A 24,363-nucleotide genomic window follows, 5' to 3' on the forward strand; every position below is an offset into this window, starting at 1 on the left:
ACAAAGATGGTTTAATGGAGGACAGGACCGCATGGCTGGAGGTCCTGGGGAAAAAGGTGATCACATGCTTCCAGGTGTTGGGTGAAGAAAAAGAAAAAGGGAAGAAGAAAAAGGGGTCGAAGAAGGGCTTGCAGGGCTTTTTATAATCTGTTCGGTCCCACCTATCTGTTTCCTGTTCCTGTGTAAGAAATGTATTCTGATTGGTTTCAGACTCATATGGGCCCATGCAGGGGCAATCCTCTAGGCTGTTTTAAATCCAGGTTTCGTTGAGTTCAGATGCCATGTGGTCAGTTATATTACCATGCCTTTATTACCTTCCCCATGGAGGTGAAGGGGAGAAGTCTTTTATTATGTAAAGTGGACTATCTCGGGCTTTAATGGCTCATGGACAAAAGGTGGGGGCAGGAAGCTGCGGGGAGAGTTACCTTGTCCTTTTGAAACATGTTTCTTTTCACATCCAGAGAGATATTCTGCCTTTTCAATATTTCCTAGGATATTTCATTTTTTGGGAGAGGGCTGGGTGATAACTTCCTACACCAATATAAAAAAAAAAAGATTTTAAGACACTGGGAAAAAAGTGTAGAGAAGAGCGACAAAGATTATTGGGGGGTGGGTGGGTGATTTGGAGGCTAAAACATGTGAAGAATGGCTAGAGCAGGGGTGTGAAACTCAAGGCTCTCTCTTTCTCATTCTCTCTCTCATTCTTTCATTCTCTCTCTCATTCTCTCCCTCCTTCTCCCTCTCCCTTTTTCTCTCATATTGTCCCTCCCTCTCTTTCTCATTCTCTCTCTCATTCCCTCTCATTCTCTCTCTTTTCTCATTCTCTCTTTCTCTTTCTCATTCTCTCTTTCTCATTCTCTCTCTCTTTCATTCTCTGTCTCATTCTTTCATTCTCTTTTCCTCCTCTTCCTCTCTCTCTCTCATATTATCCCACTCCCTCTTCTCTTCTTTTTTTCTCATTGTCTCTTTCATTCTCCTTCTCTCTCTCTTTCTCATTCTCTGTCTCATTCCCTGTCTCATTCTCTCATTCTTTCTCTCTAATTCTCCCAGCCTCTCTCCCCCCCCTCTCTAATCGCCAGAGTTACTCCAGGAAGGGACTTCGATCAGCCCCAGACCAGCCACCCTGCCTGCTCCTGCCCTGCGAGGCCGCTTACATTTTGCCCACTTTCCGGGGAGGCGTCCACGCTGAACTCCACCCACCCAAAGACTCTCTTTCTCCCCCGGATCGGAGCTGGCAAAAGAGCAGCCCGAGCTCCAGGCAGCGGCAGCAGCAGCGACGGCAACGGCGGCAGGTCTGGCATTGGGACGGAGAAGACGGTAGGGGTTTGGGGGGGGGGGGGGGTTAGGAACCCTGGAGGGCATCAGTCCGGGCACCCAAAAGGGGTTGGAGTAAGCGCTGGGAGGGGGCATCAAGGCTGTTTATGGGAGGGGGAGGGGGGAGAAGAGACCCCCGTCCTGTGTTCGCCCAACCAGCCCGAGCAGAAGCGGCTGCGAGATGGACGGGACGCCGCTGTCCCCCGGCTGAGTTTCCTTTCTCTTTCCCGATTGGGGCTCCCGCGGTGGAGCCTGTTGCGGGGTCGCTCCGGGTGGGTTTCCTTCAGGCTCCGGGTTCCCGTGTGAATGCAGAGAAAGGGCGGAAAACCCGGGTTCTCTCTCCTGTCCAGAAATTCCCTTTCAGAGCCTCCGCCGCCAGACCGAAGATGTTAGGAAAAGAACTTGTTGGACCGTTTCTCAAATTCTTCAAAAATGCTGCTGCTGCTGCTGCTGCTGCTGCTGCTGCTGCTGCTGCTGCTGCTGCTAATAATAATAATAATAATAATAATAATAATAATAATAATAATAATAATAATAATAATAATAATAATAATAATAATAATAATAATAATAAACAACAATAATAATAATAATAAATCCACTTGGTTCAATTGGGCAGCAAAATCAAAGGTTTCACCTGGGGACGTGGTTGGGAAGGTGGTTTCTCCAGAGGCAACTGAAGCTTCTTGGATGAGAAGGGAAACGTCTTCAGAGAAAAACCAGTTGCCTCTGGAAGAAAAGCCCCATTGGGACAACCAGGACCAGGAGGACTGAGAATCCCCATTGACATGGGGAGGGGGGTCTTCCTGGCTGTGTAGGGGGGAAACAGGGCAGGTGACAAGCAAGCTCTGCCCTGTTGCTATCCATGCTCTGTCCCTTCGGTGTCCAGATGTTGCTTGCATCTCAAGAAGGAAGGCAAAGCTTTTCTCTTGATTTTGAATGAAAGATCTTCCGTCAGTCAACCAGAGGTTCTCCTGATACAACTCTGGAGTTGCAACTCCTAGTACTCTGCAGACCAGGTAGCCCTGCACATGGGGAGGAGAGCTGGGGGTTGATGGCAGCCTGCCAACTGCCACGTCTGCTTTCTGTGGTGTCTCCAGTGACAGGAGAAGAGCAGCTGTTGGACATCAGGAGAAACTCAGCTGAAGCTGCTTTTATAGGACACCTTTTGTCAGATGGGCTCCAGGCCATGCAGGGATTTTCTTCTAAGCTCCATTGGGTGGGAATGTCCCCCTGTGAGGTCTGTCTGAAGGTTAGAGAAATACAGGAGATCCTCAATTTACGACCACAATTGAGCCCATGTCGTTAAGTGAGACATTTGTTAAGTGAGTTTTGCCCCATTTTATTATCTTTCTTGCCACCGTTGTTAAATGAATCACTGCATTTGTTAAACTAGTAACGTGGCTAAGTGAATCTGACTTCCTTATTGACTTTGCTTGTCCAGAAGGTCAAAAAAGGTGATCTAAGAGTCAACATGACCACAGGATTTTGCAACCATTGTCAATAGGAACCAGTTGCCAAGGATCGGAATTTTGATTATGTGGCTGTGTGTGTGTGTGTGTGTGTGTGTGTGTGTGTGTGTGTGTGTCTGCCTACAATGTTTGTAAGTGCTTTTTTCAGTGCCATTGTAACTTCAAACGGTCACTAAATGAACTGTTGTAAGTCAAAGACTACCTGTAAGCTGGATATTATAGAGCAAGATCAGGGTCATCTTTGTGAAGTAAACAAGCTGTGGCTATTTAATGCTTGGGAAATGCTCCACACCCAGTTTAAAAAAAAACACTTTCCACACCCAACTCCTTTTTACTTTTATCACAATTTTGGGGCTGTCCTAAGGCTGTGTGACGGGCACTGTGTGTGTGTGTGTGTGTGTCTGCAGAAGCTTCAGGGCTGCTGTCTCGGGTGAAAAGGGTTCGTGGCTGAGCCCATTGAGGGGCACCAACTGGGGTCTGAGCCCTGGTGGACTTTGTTGAACATCAGAGGTTTCGTGAGCAGCCGCTGTTCTCGGAAGGAGCTGCATTGCGACGTCTCTTTTGCAATGCTTGGAGGCAGCCTGGGAGATTTGATGGAAGGCGTCTCCCCATCGCTTGCTTGACTGCAAGGACCGGCTTTCCTGGGTTTGAAGGCTCAGCCCTGAAGGCTCCCTTTGCTGCAGATGATTCTTCAAGTCTATGGAGGTTCTCAGTCCTCCAGGTCATGGTTGTCCCAAAGGGGCTTTTTCAAGACTCACCTGGACTTTCTGGTTTTCCTTTGAAGACGTTTCGCTCCACCTCCAAGAAGCTTCTTCAGCTCTGACTGGACTGGTGGTGGAATGGAAGGATTTATACTCCTTGCAGACATCTGGTCATACGTAGAATACGCAATACAATTCAGTGAGCCATGTGCAGTTTTTTTATGTGTTTTTTTATTTTTATTTTAACATAAAAGACAACATAAAAAATTCGCATCCATTACGTACAGCATGTCGTTTGGCTACAAGCTTTTGTGCATCCATATTTTCAATTACATATACAGTCACATTTTTTCCATCTAATATGACTAGGTACCTCACTTTCATTTTACATCATATATTCAATTACAGTTAATATTTCTTTCCTTTCAGCAAACCTAATTCCCTTGTATTCTTAATTATCTATTTAATAACAATATACTTTTATGTAATCACTTATCTCGTTCTAATTATTTTTACAGTATAAAAGAATTTTCCAACTATTTATGTTTATATATCACTTCTTTTAATTATGCATAGTTCAACTAATCATCCATTAAGTATGTTTATGTTCATTGTTGTCCTTGTACATCATACATTCAAACAAAAATATTGTTCCTTCATTTTTAAACAAAGTATTCTAAATGCGCACTTCATAAATATACCAATCTTTAATTACTTCCTTATTAAACTATTTATCAACAACAAGATATCTTTATAATATACATCACTACCTAGGGCTATGCATAATATTACCAGTCGTCTATTAAATGTACACAGATTCATTATTATCCTTATCCTTCATTTTAAGAGAAAGTATTCTAAATTGTTCAATTCATATGTATGTCAGTCTTTCATTGTATTGTTATTAATCTATTTAACAACATAATTGTATTATCACTTATTTCCTTCAATTAAAATATACATAAAACATTTTTCATTTCCAGGTTTTTTTGTCCAACCACTGATAAAACAAGTCCCATATCTTATAAAATTGCTCATCTTCTTGTTCTTTGATATCAAATGTCAATTTACTCATTTCAGCACACTCCATTATAACTTCCTCCTGTTGTGGTATTGTTTCATTTTTCCAATTTTTTGCAAATACGATTCTAGCTGCTGTTAAAATGTTTATAATCAAATATTTCAAGTCTTTATTGTAAATTTCTGGTATAATTCTCAATAACAAAATCTCTGGTTTAAGGTCTATGTCCTTGTGTATCATTTTCTCCAACCACATGTGAATCTTATTCCAGTATCTTTTAGCTTCAATGCAAGTCCACTACATGTGGTAGTAAAAACCCGGTATCTGATGACATTTCCAACACTTTTTGGATTTATTCTTGGACATTCTTGCAATTCTCGTTGGGGGTAGATGCCACCTGTAAAACATCTTATATCTTAATCAATAATATCTTATTGCATGTAGGAGCTGTCAGCAACTTTGCGAATGTCTCTGGGACCACTGGATCTCCCCCTACCTTTCACCGTCTCTTCGGGATGGCTTAGACCCAGATTGGATCATCCAGATGATCCGAATTAGACGACTATTCTGGAGAGACCGGAAAGGTCATCTTCTCACTGTGACGGGAAACTCCTCCCCAGACCACATGACTTCTGAATAGTTTTTATCCCAGAGCAGCTATAACTGCACTCAACAATGAACTAAAGGGCCATCATCAGTGAGGTGTTGGTCTGTTGTGCGGATGCTTGGGTGGTTTAGGGGCGGGGAAATTTTGTTGGTTGGGGTGTGTTTGGGGATTGTCATGTGTGTTGGACCTGGTCTCTGGGTGTTATGGGAATTTTGTTAACAGGTATACTGTGTATATACAGTACGTACAATGACAATAAAGTATATATATTTTAGAGAGGGCTGTAAAGCACTGTGTAACAATATATAAGTCTGTGCTATTGCTATTGCTAACACTGCACCTAAGACAGAATCTTGAACTACCCCCGTGCATACATCAACTACATGTTGATGTGGTTCTATTGAGAACTGCACCGTAAGTGTGATTGGTCAGCCAACTGCAAATCCATCTGATGGTGGCTCTATGCCATATTGTTCTGTCTTACCAAAAAGATGGGTACACTATACTTTATCAAATGCCTTTCTGGAGTCTAAGTATATTATATCCTTAGCATTTCCTTACTCCACTGATTCTGTCAAACAAAGAAGGCAATCGGGTTTGTTTGGATGACCTACTTTCAACAAATCCATGGTGGCTTCCTGTAATCATCTTGTTCAGTTTTGCTTCTTGTTGACCTTTTCCTGGATTTTCCCATTTAGTGATGTCCAGCTGATTGGTCTGTAATTTCCTGAATTCATTTTTTCCACTTTTTTAAAAAATTGGAACCCCACCAGCTCTTTTCCAATCCTCTGGTGGGTCCTCTAAAAGACAACTTCCACCCATTGTCCATTTCATCCCTAATGATAATAATTTAATCTATGTACCATAACTGACCCTAGTTCTCTCTGCCACTTTATTTTTTTTTGGGGGGGGGGCGCAAAATTGTAAAGCTAGGCATGTGATAGGTGATCACAGAAGTGTTTCAAAAATCCTTGAACTGTCTGTTTCCTGACTTGACCTAACTACAAACGCTTGCAAGAAGGGAAGGAGACGGAGTAGTGTTGCTGGAGTAGTAATGGCTGAGAGGGGCCCTCCTTCTGAAAAAATCCTCTATCAGTATCTCATCTCACCCCCTGCCTTTCTTCTCTCTTCCCAGGAAGATGGCTCGGCGCACACAGTGGCTTTGGAGACAGGAATACTGGCTACCTCCAGGGTTCACCTGGGAGGACATGGAGGAGACAGAGGACATCCGCTATCCCCAACCCCATCACCTCCTGCTCTGCCTTCCCATGGCTCTCATGCTGGTCGCCCTCCGGTTCTTGTTCGAAAGGCAAGCTCTTGCCTTTGCTTCTGTCAACCAAAACCAAGGAGTAGTGGAAGGAAGACACCCTCCCATCTATTTGTAGAGACCTTTCCTTCCCTCCCTACGCAAATGCTTGAAACAGTGGAATGTACCTTTTGCCTTTAGAAATCGTTTTGGAGGAACTGAATTTGTAAGGGTGACAAATGTGAGAGCCAAGGGAAGTTGAACATGGCATTATTATGTCTGACATTGCTTTGTTGTTTGCATTAGCTTCCTGTTCTGACCTAGGCTTTCCCAGCAGCACAAAGCCGAGTCCTTGTCTCTATAAACCCCTTTTATTTAATTTACAATGAATTCCTCTCCAGCAAAGTCTTTCCTCTCCCACAGTCTTGCAAGATAGTTCCCAATTACCAACCTTTATCAGGCTTGGAGCGTGGCGAGGCCATTATCTTTCAGACACTGCAATACTTGTCAAGAATGCAGGAATGAACTAATTGTCTCCTGCAAACTCCACTCCCCTTTCGCTCCTCTTTTATTCCCCATGGGAGGGGCCATTCACTGTCCACCTGTGGCCTTATGCAGTATTCCAATTGTGGTCTTACTAAGGCTGTGTAAGGTGGTACTAGAACGTTATGTAATCTTGATTCTATGTCTTTGTTAATGCAGCCTGGGATTGCATTGGCTTTTTGGACTGCCGCTGCACACCGTTGGCTCATGTTTACGTGATTGTCCATTGGGACTCCAAGATTCCACTCACAATTACAGGCATTAAGCCCTGTTTCACCTAGCCTGTACCTAGAAATGAGGTTTTTCTTGCCCAAGTGTAGAACCTTACTTTTAGCCAATTTTCATTCGCCTGACCGAAGCTTTTGCCTTTTCCAGGGAAGTCGCCATCCCCGTGGGCAAAAAACTCGGTTTGCAAGAAAAGGTGAGGTGGAAACCTCCTCCAAACCCGATCCTGGAAGCTTTTTATACAAAGCAGAGGACAAATCCCCAAAAGGTGAGTTTGCAGATAAATACCACCCATCTCGCTCTCAGAGGGACATGGGCAGCTCAAAGGATAAACATCATATGAAAGTGAAATATATCAGTGAAATGGGAGCCTGATACAAAGATAGAGAGTATCCCTGCATGTGTATTTATAGCACAGAAAATTAAGGAAAAATTAAAAACTGTGGCCTCTTGCATTTCCCAGAAAAGTGGTCTTGAGACTTGGTTGTGCAGCTTTTCTCACCTGGTTCTGTGTCCTGCCTTCCAGGAAGAAATCAGAGGTTTAGCCAAGCAGTGCGATCTCCAACCGAGGCAGGTAGAGAGGTGGTTCCGATACCGGCTGAATCAGGACCGGCCCAGCGTAACCAAGAAATTCTGTGAAGCCAGGTGAGTGGAATCCTTTGGGGCATGGTAATCCATGTACACTCCACATGGACCAGAGCATCTCTTAGTACCCAACAGGATCTTTGTCACTGCTGATTTTACAAGAAGATGATTTAAGAAGGGTGTTTGTGTTGGATGTGTAGTGGGAATATGCCTGTTTGAAGAGTCTTTATCAATTGATCAAGGATGCTTCTCCCAAAGTTTCTATGCTTAAGAATGGGTTTCTAAGCTTGAATAAAGTTGACTGGGGAAGGGAAAGTCTTTGAAATCAATTGATCCCCTGTGTAGTTGCATTCTGCCAGAAAGCTTTGGACACATGGAAGAAGAGAGAGACTGGGTGAGTCCTCATCTGAGATGGGGCAATGGGAGAAGATGGCAAGAAAGTGAATGGCAGTAGGAATGGAACTGCTTAATTCATTCTTTGCATCTGTCTTAATGCAAAAGGAAAGCAATACCCCAACCTACCAAAAGTAGAACCATCAACACAGACTAGTAGTACATGTCCAAATAGGTAAAAATTGTAAAACAACACCTGTCCAGCCTAGATGAATTCGCATCACTAGGACCAGATACAGATTAGCAGAGTGTCATGCCTGTAAACTATGTATCTCTTGGACTTCAGGCGTGCCACATTTTCTACTGTCTATTTTCTATTATGGGAAAATGGGAGGGGGATTATAGGGAGTTGGGTAGTATGTAGCCATAATAACATTCTTTCTAGAAAGCCAAGGTCATCTTTGTCTCTACACCTGGCCAGAACTGGATGGGTGGAAACTGCCAGCATGGCAGTGGAAGATTGGACAACGTGATGGACTTGTGGGTTTGGGGGGAGGATTTTGAACTTTCAACTGGATGGGAAAACTGGGAAGCTTTCAGATTCAGGTTTTCCCAGATGTGCCAACAAGTTTCTCTTGAGGAATCCTTTGCCTCGGACTCTGATTTACTTTTGGATTCTATTTGGAACCCTGACACAGAGTTGGAAGGGACCTTGTAGGTCATCTAGTCCAACCCCCCGCCTAAGCAAACATTACACCATTTTTGATAGATGGCAGTCCAGTCTCTTCTTGAAAGCCTTCAGTGATGAAGCTCCTACAGCTTCTGAAGGGATCTTCTGTTCCAGTTAAGTCATTGAGGCCACTTGGAGGTTGTGCCACTTAGCTGCAGCCAAGAAAGCTCCACACACATTTGCATTACTCAGGTGACTCTGAGGACACAGATAAACCTCCAGATGGGCTTAAAGACTCACTAAAATAATGCAAATGATCAGCTGTCCACGAGAAGCATAAATCCTTCCATTCCCCACCATCCAATCAGAGCTGAAGAAGCTTCTTGGAAGAGAAGTGAAAATGTGTTGAAAGGAAAAATCAGAAAGTCCAGTTTCCTCTTGAAGAAAAGCACCTGGATGAATGAAAATCCCCAAATAGGCATCTGTTGGGTGTTTGTGACTGGTGATGCAAAGCAGGGCAACCGTTTGGTGAATGGACAGTCATGTCTCCTCTGTGATCCATAACCAAACTAATCACCTTGCCCTATTCAGACGTGGATGGAAAAGCTAAACAGAGTCAAATATGTGCAGAACGGAAAATTCCAGGGCTGCAGGTTGGACAGGAAATGGGAAAGCATCTCAGGGAAGAGGAGTGCTGGCCAAAAAATAAAAGATACGTAGATGTCTCTATGACATAACCAGAAGTTGAGATCAATTTGATGAAATCTTTATTTTCAGTATTTACATAACACATTCAGGGAAGAGATCTATTCAACTGTTCTGGAGACCAGAATCTGGGCCTAGGCGTTCAAGTAGAAGAAAGGCTGAAGGGTGGGAAAGTTATTGATTGCTTCAGAAGGTGGAAGTGAGGGCTGGAGCACTCCCATTCCTCTGTGAGCTAGATTTTATATTCCCTTCTAGCACTAGAAGCTCTGGAACTCCAAGCCTGTTGTCCAATTATACCCTGATGCTTTTTTTCTGATTTTTTTCCAGCTGGGGTGCCTTTCAATTCCTCATTTTCCTCTTCATTGAATTGGCCACCATTTACAATGTAAGTGCCAACTTTCCCTACTTCTGATGGTCATTGTAAGAAAAAAACTGGTCATGTGTAATACAGGTAGCAGCCTTCTCTGCCTCCCACCTCCTAACATTTAATGATACATTTCTGATTAGCAAAACAGGGTCCATTTTTCAGCCCTTTCCAATATCTTAGTGACTACGGTTGCTTTGTGGACTCCTTTCCCTTCCATCGTCCCCTTCATGTCAGATCTAAAGAAGTGTTGGTGGGCTGGTATGATGTCATTCCTAATGAATGGTGTCTTCTTGCAGAAACCCTGGTTCTGGAATGTCCGTGAATGTTTGGACGGGTACCCACAACAGGTAAGGCATCAGGAGACATTCAAATGAACATTTCAATAGGAAAATGTGAATCAATTACTAAGCCCCTTTGGCAATAATAATAATAATAATAATAATAATAATAATAATAATAATAATAATAATAATAATAATAATAATAATAATAATAATAATAATAATAATAATAATAATAATAATAACAACAACAACAACAATAACAATAATAATAATAATAATAATAATAATAATATGAAACTGGAATCCATCCTGCTGTGACTTTCCAAACATGACATTCATTCCAGCTTTAGAAATTCAATTATTTCATATTCTTGCAGCTGAAAAGCAAGTGATTAAGCAGTGATAAGAAATACCACATTAATCCAATTATAAACAAATCACCAATAGGCCCTGGGCAAAATCATCGAACTTTCAGGAGACTTTCTAGATGACAAATTTATCATCCAAAAGGTGGATGTGACAGCTATATTGGAAATTTAATAGGAATGAGAATGGAATGGAATGGAATGGAATAGAATAGAACAGAACAGAACAGTATAGAACAGAATAGAACAGAACACTGTATTGGCCAAGTGTGATTGGACATACAAGGAATTTGTCTTTGGTGCAGATGCTCTCAGTGTACATCAAAAGACAAGATAATTCGTCAAGAATCATAAGGTACAGCACTTAATGACAGTCATAGGGTACAAATAAGCAATCAGGAAACAATCAATATGAATATAAACAATAAGGATATAAGCAACAAAGTTACAGTCCTGCATTCATAAGTGGGAGGAGATGGTTGGTAGGAACAATGAGAAGGGTAATAGTAATAGTAATGCAGCCTTAGTGAATAGTTTGACAGTGTTGATGGAATTATTTGTTTAGCAGAGTGATGGCATTTGGGAAAAAACTGTTCTTGTGTCTAGTTGTCTTGATGTGCAGAGCTCTATAGCATCGTTTTGAGGGTAGGAGTTGAAACAATTTATGTAAATATTTCCACGGCCCTCTTTTTGACTCGTGCCGTGTACAGCTCCTCAATGGAAGGCAGGTTGGCAGCAATTGTTTTTTTCTGCAGTTCTGATTATCCTGTGAAGTCTGTGTCTGTCTTGTTTGGTTGCAGAGCCAAACCAGACAGTTATAGAGGTGCAGGTGACAGACTCAATGATTCCTCTGTAGAACTGTATCAGTAGCTCCTTGGGCAGTTTGAGCTTCCTGAGTTGGTGCAGAAAGAACATTCCTTATTATGTTTTTTTGATGACATTTTTGATGTTAGGTGTCCATTTTAGGTCTTGAGATATATAGAACCTAGAAATTTGAAGGTCTGTACTGTTGATACTGTGTTGTCTAGTATTGTAAGAGATGGTAGTATGGGAAGGTTTCTCCTAAAGTCTACCACCATTTCTACGGTTTTTAGTGTGTTCAGTTCCAGATTGTTTCGGTCCCACCACGAGGCTAGTTTTCAACCTCCCTTCTGTAAGTGGTTTCATTGTTGTCTCAAATGAGATCAATCACTGTTGTATCATCTGCAAACTTCAATAGTTTAACAGATGTATCATTTGAGATGCAGTCATTGGTATATAGAGAGAAGAGAAGTGGTGAGAACACGGAGCACTGAGGGGCTCCTGTGCTAATTGTGCAAGTATCTGATTTGATTTTGCCTAGCTTTACCTGTTGCTTCCTGTCTTTTAGGAAGCTTGTGATCCACTTACAGCGTAAAATATCAGCGAACAATTATGAGAAAGCTTTTTGAGATAAGAAGCTGAGATGAGACACTTCTCTGCAAATCTTCAAAGGTGAAAGAATTCCTGTTTAAGATTTGTAGCATCTGGAGGAATGCAAGGGGGGAAAGATTCTGCACAGAGCTGGAAATGACAAGATGTTTGGAATCCCAGACCAACTTCTTCAGCCAAACGTGAGTCAATCTCCTCCCCCCCTTCACTAATAAATGCTGCAATGGACTGGAGGACTGGAGTGGAGATAATTACTCCTTCCAAACAGTGATAAATGAAATGACTATTTATCCTGCAACTGAGTTGAAGACAGATTCCCTATCAAAATGGGAAATTCAACCCAGCCAGCAAGAAGGGATTTGGCCAGCATCTTTCACTTGCCAGCCACTGCAAATTGGGCTGCAGCTTGTGAATGAAGCACCACCAAATTGGGCTTTCTTCCAAGGGCATGGATGGAAAAGATTCCAGTGAGCAAATCCGTGGCCATCAGCATGGGAAAATCCTCCAAGCCAGCAGAGGGCACCTACGTGGCCCATAACTCCTCCAAGCCAGCAGAGGGGTCCTTGGCACATAACCCCTCCGCCGCCAGCCATCGTTGATTGGACTGCAACCTGTGAATCAGGTAACCCCGGGATGAGTCTTAACCCCAGGTCATGGATGGAAGGGATGACAGTGGACACCTCCCTCAGCAGATGGCACCATGGCAGATAACTGGGCAGTGGCCAACCGAGGGATTGACCTCCCCACCGGTTCCAGTCTCCCCAACACCTTACCCCACCTTCCTACGGAGAAGCAATCTCCACAATGGAAGAAGGAATTACCAAAGGAAGGGCTGCAGGACGGATGGCAGGACCATGTGCACCTGCAATGCCCCAACAGGTTCTTACCCCACCTTCCTACAGAGAAGAGTTCTCAACAATGGAAGAAGGGATGAATGAGGGGAAGACTGCAGGATGGATAACAGAACAATGTGTAGAGGCGGTTCCTAAGTTTAGAGACGTAGCTAGGTTCCTTCCTTCGTGGGGGCCAATAAAATGCCACTGTTGCTGTCAACTTGGCCACAGAGCGTCAGAGTGCTTGGCTCCAGCCCCAATGCCACAAACGTCCACACCAACCTCCACAGCGGTAAAGAGAAGGCCCCAGATGCCACCAGAAAAAAGTCATCTGGGCCAACAACCTCTGGAAGAGGATCCCCAATATAAGGTGATGAAAAGTCCTACCAATAGGGAGGCCTCGGAGGAGGAAAATGCCAAAGATGACCCAATGGTGAGTGCACCCATCCACCCCTTCACCTTCCAAGTCAACCTCCAAGTACCTGAGACGGGGGTGGAAGGGGAAGTTGAAGCAGTTGTGGACACCGGTTGCACTCGATGCTTAATCAGCATGTCGATTGTCAAGCAACTAGGCATATGCACAAGACCTCTAGCCTGTCCCATTCGGGTTGAGCAGGTAGATGGAATGCTAATTGGAGGGGGCCCAGCCACGCTAATAACTGAACTGGTAAAGTTACAAGTTGGCCGCCACTATGAGTTTCTCAGATTCATTGTGGCTCCAGAGATGCCAGAAAAAATAATATTGGGGCTTGCATGGCTTGACAAGTGGAAGCCTACGATAAAGTGGGAAGACGGTGGTAGGAAATTGATGGTTGTGGTTGAGCCACTACCACCAGAGGAGTAAAAGGGCCAACAACCTCTGGAAGAGGATCCCCAACTTAAGGTGATGAAGAGTCCTACCAAGGGGGAGGCCTCCTCAGAGGAGGAAATGCCCAAACAACTGCCGGAGAAGTCCCCTAGACTGCTACAACGAGTGCCAGCCCTAACCGACCATGGGAAGAGGTCACTATGGACTTCTTCATGGAACTCCCACAGAGCAGTGGGAACAGGGCAATCTGGACAGTTATTGATTTGGTTTCTAAGCAGGCGCACTTTAGGGTTGCCATCCGCAAACAAATTAGCGAAAATGTTTGTGAAACACATTTATCGCCTGCACAGAGTACCCAAGAGGATTATTTCAGACCGCAGAGTCCAGTTCACAGCCAAGTTCTGGAGAGAGGTTCTGAGATACCATTGGGTCCACACAAGAACTGAGCTCAGAGGTTCATCCCAGCATGAACGGAGCAGCACAGGGAGCCAATGCGGTGGTGGAACAATACATCCGGTGTTTTGCGGACTATCAGCAAGACAACTGGTTGGACTTGCTACCCTTCGCCGAAGTGGCGTACAACACGCAGTCCATAGCAGCACTGAATTAACTCCTTTCTAGATTACCAGTGGCATGGAATTTGTTGCTATGCCTGAGTTGCCTAGAGAACTTCCTTCCTCCATGTCTTTGAATGAATGGATGGACACGCTAAAGAAAGGATGGGAGAATACGAAGAAGGCTCTAGCAGTTGCGGCAGAAGCCTACATGAAGCAAGCTGATAAACATCGCTTGCTCCAAACCCCCTTCCGTGTGGGGGACAAAGTTTTTGTATCTACCAAATACATAAGATTAAGGATGCCTAGCAAGGAATTTGGTCCAAAATTTCTAGGTCCATTCCCAATAGTGAAGATAGTTAACCCCGTTATAGTTCAACTCAGTCTACCCAGAAGTCTATGGAAAATTGGCCCAGAATTTCATTGTAGCTAGTTGAAACCAGTAATTGGGGCTAGCATAAGAGCATCCACCCAAGCTTTCACACCTCCTTTAGTGATAGAAGGGGAAACACAATCTGAGGTGGAAAAAATCGTAGACTCCAGGCTGAATAGGGGTCGCTTACGGTACTTAGTGCACTGGAAGGGTTACCCTTTGTTTGAAGCTACTTGGGTGAACAGTGGGAACCTAAAAGTGGAGAAGTTAGTAAAGCAATTCCATGAGAAGTTTCCTGATACGTCAAAGGGTCCCTTGGGGGGAGAAGAGGTGGTTAATTTTTGGAAAATTTACAGGAAACGTTTTTCTTCTGAGGAGAGGCCGCCTGTCAGGCCTGTAGTTATGTTTCTTTTAGGATCTTTGTCCTGCCACACTTTCTATTATTTTCCTATGCTGTTTCATTAGTGTAGTAGTTGGGAGGGGGGAATAGAAAGGAGTAGATTTGTGGAATGTGTTGTTGTCATTCTTTCTAGAAGCCCAAGGTCATCTTTTGTCTCCGCACCTCGTCACCTGACCGGAAGCAGAGGGGTGGAGATGCCAGCGTGGAAGAAGAAGATTGGACCATGTGATGGATTTCTGGGTGTGGGGATAAAATCATGAACTTTCAACTGGGTGGAATCCCAGGAAGCTTTTCAGATTTGGGATTTTCCACAGATGTGCTAAGATGTCTGACTTATTAAATTGGAACTTTAAGGAAAGTTTTGCCTTGGATTCTGATTTAATTCTGCATGATACTTGGAACGCTGACACTGATTATGAGAAGTCAGCATGGGTTTGTTGAAGATAAATTATGCCAAACAAACCTTTTATTGCCTTCTTTGATGAAGTGACTATATCAGTGGACCAAAGAAATGCTGTGGATATAGCAAGGCATTTGATAAAGTAGACCATAACCTCCTACTTGGTAAGATAGAACAATGTGGAATAGACAGCATCACCACCAGATGGATTTGCAGTTAGCTGTCCAACCACACTCAGCAAGAGATCCTCAATTGAACCATGTCTAGATAGAAGCATGCAAAATATCTCAAAATATTGTCTTGGCCGCAGTGCTCTTCAACTTCTTCATAAATGACCTAGATGAGGAGATGGAAGGGGTGCTCATCAAATTTCTGAATGACACTAAGATTGGGGGAATTGCTAACATTTAGGATACCTCATCCAAGTCTGGTTACCATGATGCCAAAAAGATGCTGAGGCCCTAGAAAAAGTGAAGGCAGAGCAACAAAGATGATATGGAGTCCAGAGGATTAATTGCATGATGAATGACTAATGGAACTACTGTATGTATGTTTAGGCTAATGAAGAGAAGACTGATGGGAGACTTGTTAACTGTCTATGAGGACTAGAAGGCCCATCACAGGGTAGATTTATTCTCTACAGCACCCGAGGGCAAGACAAACAAAAATTGGTCTGGATAAATCCTTTTCAGGCATGAAATATTAAGAGAAGCCCCATGCACATGAGGACTCTCTAGGATAGTATTTCCCAAACTTGACAACTTTAAGACATGTGGACTTCAACTTCTAGAATTCTCCAACCATCATGAACATAGTACTAGGATATTTGCCAGGACTGCAGCCATCTTTTCTTTTGGATCTTTGGCCTTCCACACGTTCTATTATTCTACTATGCATTTTCTATTGTGGGAAAATGGGAGGGAGGATTGTAAGGAGTGAGATGCTATGCAGCCATAAGAACATTCTTTCTAGAAAGCCAAGGTCATCCTTTGTCTTTGCACCTCTTCACATGGGTGGAACTGCCAGCATGGCAATGGGAGATTGGACCCTGTGATGGACTTGTGGGCGTGGGGACAAGATCGTGAACTTCCAAATAATGGGGGGGAAACTGGAAAGCTTTCAGATTCGAGTTTTCCCAGATGTGCCAAGATGGCTCTCTTAATAAATTGGAACTTTGAGCAATACTTTGCCTTGGACTCTGATTTGCTTTTGGATGCTATTTGGAACCCTGACAATATTGTCTTCACTTTGGAAGCTAAGAATTGGGATTGCATGACACCATTTGTCCATTTATGCATTGCAGCCTCTCCAGCTGAGCCTTTTTGGCTACTACCTCATGCAGTTCTCCTACTACTTGTCCAAGGTTATGACAATTCCTTCTGATATCAAATACAAGGTGAGTGAACTCTGGCAGAATAGAAGCGGAGCAGCTGATCAGGAAGCCTCATTCAGATTCCGGAAGGAAATGTGTGTCTTCCTTTTGGTGTGCTACCAGCATTTATGCCTTTCAATTAATTTATGCAGCAGCCCATCTGGCCATTGCAGCTCAGGTAGTTCATTTGAAAACTCCACAATCAATCACATGTAGACGAAAAGTAACACAAAGCAAAGCAAGGGTGCTGCTTTGGTGCATCTTAAGACACAAATTTTATATATGACAAAAATATTGTTGTTATGATTTTTAACTGCATCATAGGGAAATGATTTTTGAACCAGGGTATCTCAAATGGAATAACATATGGAATGAACCCAAAATCTGGGAGCAATGACGTTGTGCCTCCTTTGGTGCTCCTGGCTGCTGCTGTGCTGCTAGTGAGATATGATATGATCTTCATTTTCAATTTTCTGTGACAGTTTCCCAGCCAGTCTCACAATCCTTTGCTACCTTTCTCCACCCAGTAGTAGCCAGATACCTGTTGGCTGGAAGGGGGAAGGGGAAGGGGAAAAGGAAGGAAGGAGGGGAGGGGAGGAAGAAAGAAAGAAAGAAAGAAAGAAAGAAAGAAAGAAAGAAAGAAAGAAAGAAAGAAGGAAGGAAGACAGGAAGTATTTCCAATACTCTTCACAAGGCTCCCAAAGGTAAGGAAATATTTCTGAAACAATGACTCAACAAAGCACAGTTGTCTATTTCCACTCACAACCCCTTCCCCATAACCAGACAGGTGCCCCCCCCCCAGAGGAGCTACAAAATCAATAATTTAGTTATCTCCTTTTTCTGCAGGACATCAATATGATTCTTGTCCACCATGTGATCGCCATGTTGCTCATTGGCTTCTCCTATTGCACCAATTTCATCCGTGTTGGTTCAGTTGTCATGGTCCTCCACGATGTTCCCAATTGTCTGCTGTTTGTAAGTTTATGTCCGTGAAGTATTCTTCCTCTACCCTCAGATAAAAGGAGAATGTATTCTTTCTCTTCCTTCCTCTCTTTTTTAAAAAACAAAACCCTCACCCATGTTTTTGAAAAGAGGAAATCAATCTAGGAAAGAATTTATACCAGCCTTCTCTTGCCTGCAGTCTGCCAGACGTGCTGGGATCAGATAAATAATTGAAGCTATAAGTCCCAATCTGGAAGTCTTCTTTGAAGGTTGAGAAAATACAAAAAGAAAATAATAATTCAGAGAAAGAAGCAGCACGGAAAAAAATGGGGGCTGAAATTGTTTTAAATTTTAAATATCCAGTTTTGAGTTTGAAAGCTAACCTTCACTTGCGGGAGACTAAAATATTCCCATCAGGCTTTGCTTGCAAGCTGGTCTGCATCCAGGTTTCTCTTTTGCGTTTTCATATTCTGCAAACTACAATTCCCAGGATCCCACTGGGAGACAGAATACAGGTGCTGCTGCAGCTTAAACCCACAGAAATTTGCCATCATACCCTGATGGTCAAGTGTTCTCACAACAGGACCCTCAGCCACTCCACAGTTTCTGTCCCAAAGATGCTTTTTCAAGAGGCAACGAGACTTCCTAGGTTTTTTTCCTTTGAAGATGTTTTGCTTCTCATCCAAAAAGCTTCTTCAGCTTGGACTGGATGGTGGGGAATGGAAGTGTCAGGTCCCAGATATTTCTACTGGGAGGCTGGCATTTTGTTGGAAGGAAGTGGGGAGGAATGGAGAGATCTGTATATGAAGCAGGGATGTGCGGTCAGGGGAGGCAAGGGAGACAGAGCCTCACCTCTCTTCATGAAATAATAGTATATAATATTATATACTATATATATATATATAAATATATATATAAAATATTATAATACTATATACATCCGTCCAGCCGCGCCCAAGAGCTGCGGAGGCAGAAATGTTGTCAGCACGACTGGGGAACAAAAACCTTCCTGCCTCTGCTGGACTTGCGCCAAGTCCAGCAGAGGCAGGAAGGTTCTCGTCATTCCCCAGTTGCTTTCGAGGACTGTGGAGCGCGAGCCAGCGGAGCACGCTCAGGAAGGTGGGGAATGGGATCACGTGTGCTGGAGGCTGAGGCAGCCTCCGCCTCCAGCACACGTGGTCCCATTCCCCGCCTTCCTGATGACGTCACCAGCCTCACCAGCCATAAACCTCACCGCACCTCACTGATATGAAGTATATGTTTCCCTGCAAGAATGGAGTGTGGGAGGGGGTTGGTTAACACTGCTTTAAATAGTGTATTTTTCGGAGTATAAGACGCACCTTTTTCCCTCAAAAAAAAGGTGAAAATCTTGGTGCATCTTATGCACTGAACACAGCATTTTTGGACTCCCAAAACCCTGCTCCCTTTGCAAAAATGGCGGTACAGAGCCTTTAGGAGGCTTCCAGAGTGCTCCTGGGGGCGGGGGGAGGGAAGAAATGAGCACAAATGGGCAAAAATGAGCAAAAAAACCTCCTAAAGGCTATGTATGCCCTTTTTTTTGACAAACTCTGGGCCCGTTTTTGCAAAAAAACAGGCTGTTGTAGGAGTGGGGGGTTTCTACAAAGTGGAAAAAAAGTTATTTGCCTCTTCAGAATCTTGATGCATCTTATACTCCAGTGCGTCTTATACTCCAAAAAATATGGTAGCTGGTTTTAAGTAAGAAGCTTCAGTTCTTGCCTAGATCTCTTGTTATCACAAACTGTCCAATAAAAGCTCCTTTTGGAACAACTGCCGTTTCAAGAGTCCTGCTTTCTTGGGAAGATTGGAAAGGCAAGAACTTACAGGAAGAATTTATACGCCTTGCAGACAGCTGGTCATTTGCATTCTTTTAGTGAGTTGTTAAGACCACTTCAAAGCTTATCTCTGTCCTCATGGTCCAGATTAGTCATTCTTTCTTTATTGCAAATTTTGTCAGAGGAAATAAAGTGGATTGCCAGATTTGACCCCACCCCACCCCCCAAACAAAATCTCTGTTTATACATTACAGAAAATAGAATAGCAGAGTTGGAAGGGACCTTGAAGGTCTTCTAGTCCAACCCCCTGCTTAGGCAGGAAACCCTACACTGCTTCAGACAAATGACTATCCAATCTCTTCTTTAAAACTTCCAGTGTTGGAGCATTCACAATTTCTGGAGGCAAGTTGTTCCACTGATTAATTGTTCTAACTGTCAGGAAATTTCTCCTTAGTTCTAGGTTGCTTCTCTCCTCGATTTGTTTCCATCCATTACTTCTTGTCCTGTCTTCAGGTCTTTTGGAGAAGACTTTGACTCCCTCTTCTTTGTGGCAACCCCTGAGTTATTGGTACACTGTTATCATGTCTCCCCTAGTCCTTCTTTTCATTAGACTAGACATGCCCAGTTCCTGCAACCATTCTTCATATGTTTTAGCCTCCAGTCCCCTAATCATTTTTGTTGCTCTTCTCTGCACTCTTTCTAGGGTCTCAACATCTTTTTTTTTTACATTATGGCAACCAAAACTGGATGCAGTATTCCAAGTGTGGCCTTACCAAGGCCTTATAAAGTGGTATTAACACTTCATGTGATCTTGATTCTATCCCCCTGTTGATGCAGCGTAGAACTGTGTTGGCTTTTTTGGCAGCTGCAGCACACTGCTGGCTCCTATTTAAATGACTGTGCACTGGGACTCACAGTTACTACTATTGAGCAAGAGTCACCTGAGTAATGCAAATGTGTGTGGAGCCTCCTTGGTTGCAGCCAAGTGCACAAACTCCAAGTGGCCTCAACGACTCACTAAAAGAATGCAAATGACCAGCTGTCTGCAAGGAGTATAAACATTTCCATTCCCCAACATCCAGTCAGAGATAAAGAAGCTTCTTGGATGAGAAGTGAAACATCTTCAAAGAAAAACTACGAAGTCCAGTTGCCTCTTGAAAAAGCACCTTTGGCACAACTGGGACCTGGATGACCGAGAATCTCCATAGACATCAACAATTTCTCCTTCTTTTTCTCTCTTTTCCCCCAGAGTGCAATGATGTGTAAGTACCTGAAGTGGTGGAAAACCTTCGACACACTCTTTATCCTTTTCGCAGTGGGGTTCCTCTTTGCTCGTGGCATCGTTTTTCCTTACAAGTACGTTTTGGGAATGCATGGGGAAAGGGCAGGAATTTGACAACACAATTGCAGTGGCATCTTTTGTTGACGTTTTCCCTCACATCTTAGGACATCTTGTTTATATGGTGATGACCAGAACTACAGCCAAGTGTGCCTGTACTAACACTTTGTTAGTACCACTTTACAAAGCCTTCATACAGCCATACTTGGAATGCGGCATCCAGTTTTGGTCACCACAATATAAACAAGATGTTGAAGCTCTGGAAAGAGTGCAGAGAAGAGGAACAAAGATGATTAGGGGACTGGAGGTTAAAATATATGAAGAACAGTCATAGGAATTGGGTATGTCTCGTCTAGAGAAAAGAAGGACTAGGGGTGAAATGATAGCAGTCTTCCAGTATCCAAGGGGCTCCTACAAAGATGGGGGGGGGCAAACTATTTTCCAAAGCACCAAAAGGCAAGGCAAGAAACGATGGATGGGAACTAACTAAGGAGACAAGCATCCTGGAACTAAGGAGAAATTTCCTAACAGTGAAAGCAATCAACCAATGGAATCGCTTGATTTCAGATGTTGTGGGTGCTCCCTCACTGGAGGCTTTCAAGAAGAGGCTGGATGGCCATTTGTCTGAAATGGTATAGAACATCCTGTTTGAGCAGGGGTTGGGCTAGATGACCCCAAAGGTATTTTCCAAGTCTACCATTCTATGTTCTATCTCAGCTTGTAACTGATATAAACAAGCAGAAGTTTCACCCTGCATGTCACCCATCAAACTTCCAGAGTTGGGAGGTAACCATCTGTTATTGTCTATTAAAATACTTCAGTCTTAATCAATGTTGGCTAAAGCACTTCAGATCACCTGTTCTTGTTTTGAAGCCCTAATGGATAACCTGAATTCCTAACTGGATTGATTATCTCAGCCTTGAAAAATACAGAGGAGATAATCATTTTCCTCTTTCTTTTTCCATCCCCTCTCCCTCCTCAAGGGTTCTCTACAACACGTATTACTATTTGGCGGAACTCCACCAGCCTTATTTTGGCTACTACTTCTTCAACGCCCTCCTGATGCTCCTGTATCTTTTCAGTGTTTCCTGGTCTTGCCTGATCCTCTGCAAAATTTATAGGTTCCTGATCCATGGCAAAGTAAGGGCATAAATTGGGCACTCAGCACTCGGGAAAGTGGGAACAGAAGGCACATGTTGGGGAGACAGGGAGAAGACCATCAGTTACTTTGGTTTAACCCTGCTCCAATTTCATTTTCATTCTGCGTTGAGTCTGATGCAAGATTGCTTGGTCCTGCTGATCCTCACTCTTCTCTTTAATTTTCCCCAGTTTGAATTGTAGACTATAACCTCTGCAGGGCAGATGTCTGCTCTATTTTGTTCTGTGAAATATTCTCTGTCCAGATGTATGAGCCACATTGGTACAGTGGTTATAATGCAGTACTACGCATCAGGGCTACTTGCCCTGAACTGAATCTGGTAGTTGGATTCTCACCAGGCTCAAGGTTGACATCCTTCCGGGGTCGGTAAAAAATGAGGACCCCAATTGTAGGGGGGGGCAGTAGGCTGACTCTGTAAACTGCTTAAAGAGGGCCTTCAAGCACAGTGGAGAGGCATAGAAGTCTAAGAGCCATGGCTATCATTTAAGAGGGCTGTTGGCAGGAGGGAATTCAGTGGGAGTGAAAGAGGCCCTGCTTAGTTGCCGTGATTACATTCATTCATTTGGAATATTTGTGGACGGCAGCTGGGATATGTGCCTCGTTTGTCCAAAGGCTGCCACTTCTTGTGCAGATGATCCTTTGCACTTTCACAAATGCCCTCTCCTCCTCAAAGGAGAAGCAGACACTCCCCACCCACCAGTTTGCACCCCTGTTTCTTTGACTTCCTGTTGAGGCACGAGACCCACTCTTGGCCTTTGAGCTACCACCAATTTAACTGTTGCATTCAGGCACCTATCGCATTCTGCCTAAGCACTTCCTTCATTAAGACTGTGGATAGCTCAACCTTGCAGGAGGTTCAAGACCCCCATGCCTCTTGAACATTTTTTAAATTTGTTTTTTTATTAATTAAATTTCTTAATACACATTGTGTTGTCTGGGTGTTTAATTTGCTTAACAATACATGTTACATTCTTAATCTCCACCTCTTTTTTTCCAACCACTGATAAAACAGATTCCAGGCTTGATAATATTCTGTGTCTTCCTTCTGTTTTGTGTTTAACATCAGTCTGTCCATTTCTGCACATTCTAGTATCTTCTTAATTATCTCTTCATCTCCTGGTGTTTTTTCATTTCTCCAGCATTGCACAAATACAATCCTCACTGCTGTCAAGACGCGCAATATGAAATGCATACTTTTCTTATCAGGTTTACCTGATTTTATATCTAATAAAAATAGTTCAGGTTTAAAAACTACATGCTTTCCAAACATCTAATCTAGTTTTTATGTGCCCGTTTTTTTATCCCATTTCCACCATTTGCTAGACATATTTTTAAACACTTTAGCTAACCTAGCCGGTGGTAAGTGCCATCCATAAAACATGTTATATACGTTTTCATTCTACAAAGTTGCCATTAACAATGACCTCTTAAACATTTTGAAGCGCTTTCTTCTAAAGAGCCATGTGCTTGCCTGTATCCCATGCAAAACATAGCCTGGCCCTTGGGTTCCATCTCCCATGCAAAAGGGCAGTTGTGAGTCCCCAAAAGGGTTTTTGCTCTCTGATGGACTCCATCCAAGCAGGGTTGAAGAGGTGACCGCTCTCTTTCTCTGTTGTAGATGGAAAAGAATGTGCGGAGCGACTCAGAGAACAGCGAGAAGGAAGATGTGGATGAAGAGGACCAGAAGGCAGAACAAAAAACCAAATAATCAAAACGGCCCCACTGTCAAGGAATTGCACAGCAGGTGTCCAAATGCAGTCATAGACACTGAAACAAACTTGTAGTTTTATATAAATAAATAAGTTTGAGATTTGTATTTACAGCAGATAATACTGAAACAGAGAGGAAGGGGCTATTTTCCAAGGCACCCGAAGACCAGACAAGGAATAATGGATGGAAACTGACCAAGGAGATATTCAACCTGGAAATAAAGAGAAATTTCCCGACAGTGAGAAAAATCAACCCATGGAACAGAAGTTGCCTTCAGAAGTTGTCGGAGCTTCATCACTGGAGGCTTTCAAGAAGATATTGGCCTACAATTTGTCAGAAATGGTGTAGGGTCTCGTGCTTCGGTGGGGTGTTGGATTGGATGACCTACAAGGTCCCTTCCAACTCTATTATTCTATTCCTATTCTTTTCTATTTCTATTATTTGTATTCTATTGTCAGGCAAACAGGAGCATAGATTGCCTTATGCAGGTGCAGACAAGCTAGTCAGGAACACAGGAGAATTATGAGGTAAATCAAACAGTATATAGAACACACAGAAGAAAAAAGGCGGGAAAAAAGGGAAACTCCCCTTTTAGGTTTACAGCATCCAATCACAGAGTAGATTGCCTCATGCATTAACAGACAAGATAGTTAGGAACACAGGAGTATCATGAGGTAAATCAAAAAGTATACAGAACACAGAGAAGAAAACAGAATAAATGACCTACACAGTTCCTTTCACCTCTGCTGTTCTGTTCTTTACTTTACTATTACTTTTATTCATATTTATAGACCGCCCCCTCTCCCAAAAGGGACTCGTTCTGTTCTCTATT

The 24,363-nt window shown here is 43.2% G+C and overlaps 1 protein-coding gene across 1 annotated transcript; it reads left to right on the forward strand.

Moving 5' to 3' along the window:
- The first annotated feature begins 1,189 nt into the window (after positions 1-1,189).
- On the forward strand, positions 1,190-24,242 carry LOC309383757 (ceramide synthase 4-like). Its single transcript, XM_081936606.1, has 11 exons — positions 1,190-1,292; positions 6,251-6,424; positions 7,280-7,397; positions 7,656-7,774; positions 9,750-9,807; positions 10,086-10,136; positions 16,520-16,612; positions 17,435-17,563; positions 20,573-20,679; positions 21,646-21,802; positions 23,440-24,242. Exons 2-11 carry the CDS (start codon positions 6,255-6,257, stop codon positions 23,527-23,529), a joined length of 1,092 nt encoding a protein of 363 aa, XP_081792732.1. The 5' UTR covers positions 1,190-1,292; positions 6,251-6,254; the 3' UTR covers positions 23,530-24,242.
- Positions 24,243-24,363: the final 121 nt, after the last annotated feature.

This window comes from Natrix helvetica (genome assembly GCF_964273705.1).
Source record: "Natrix helvetica genome assembly, chromosome: 1".
Classification (NCBI taxonomy): domain Eukaryota; kingdom Metazoa; phylum Chordata; class Lepidosauria; order Squamata; family Natricidae; genus Natrix; species Natrix helvetica.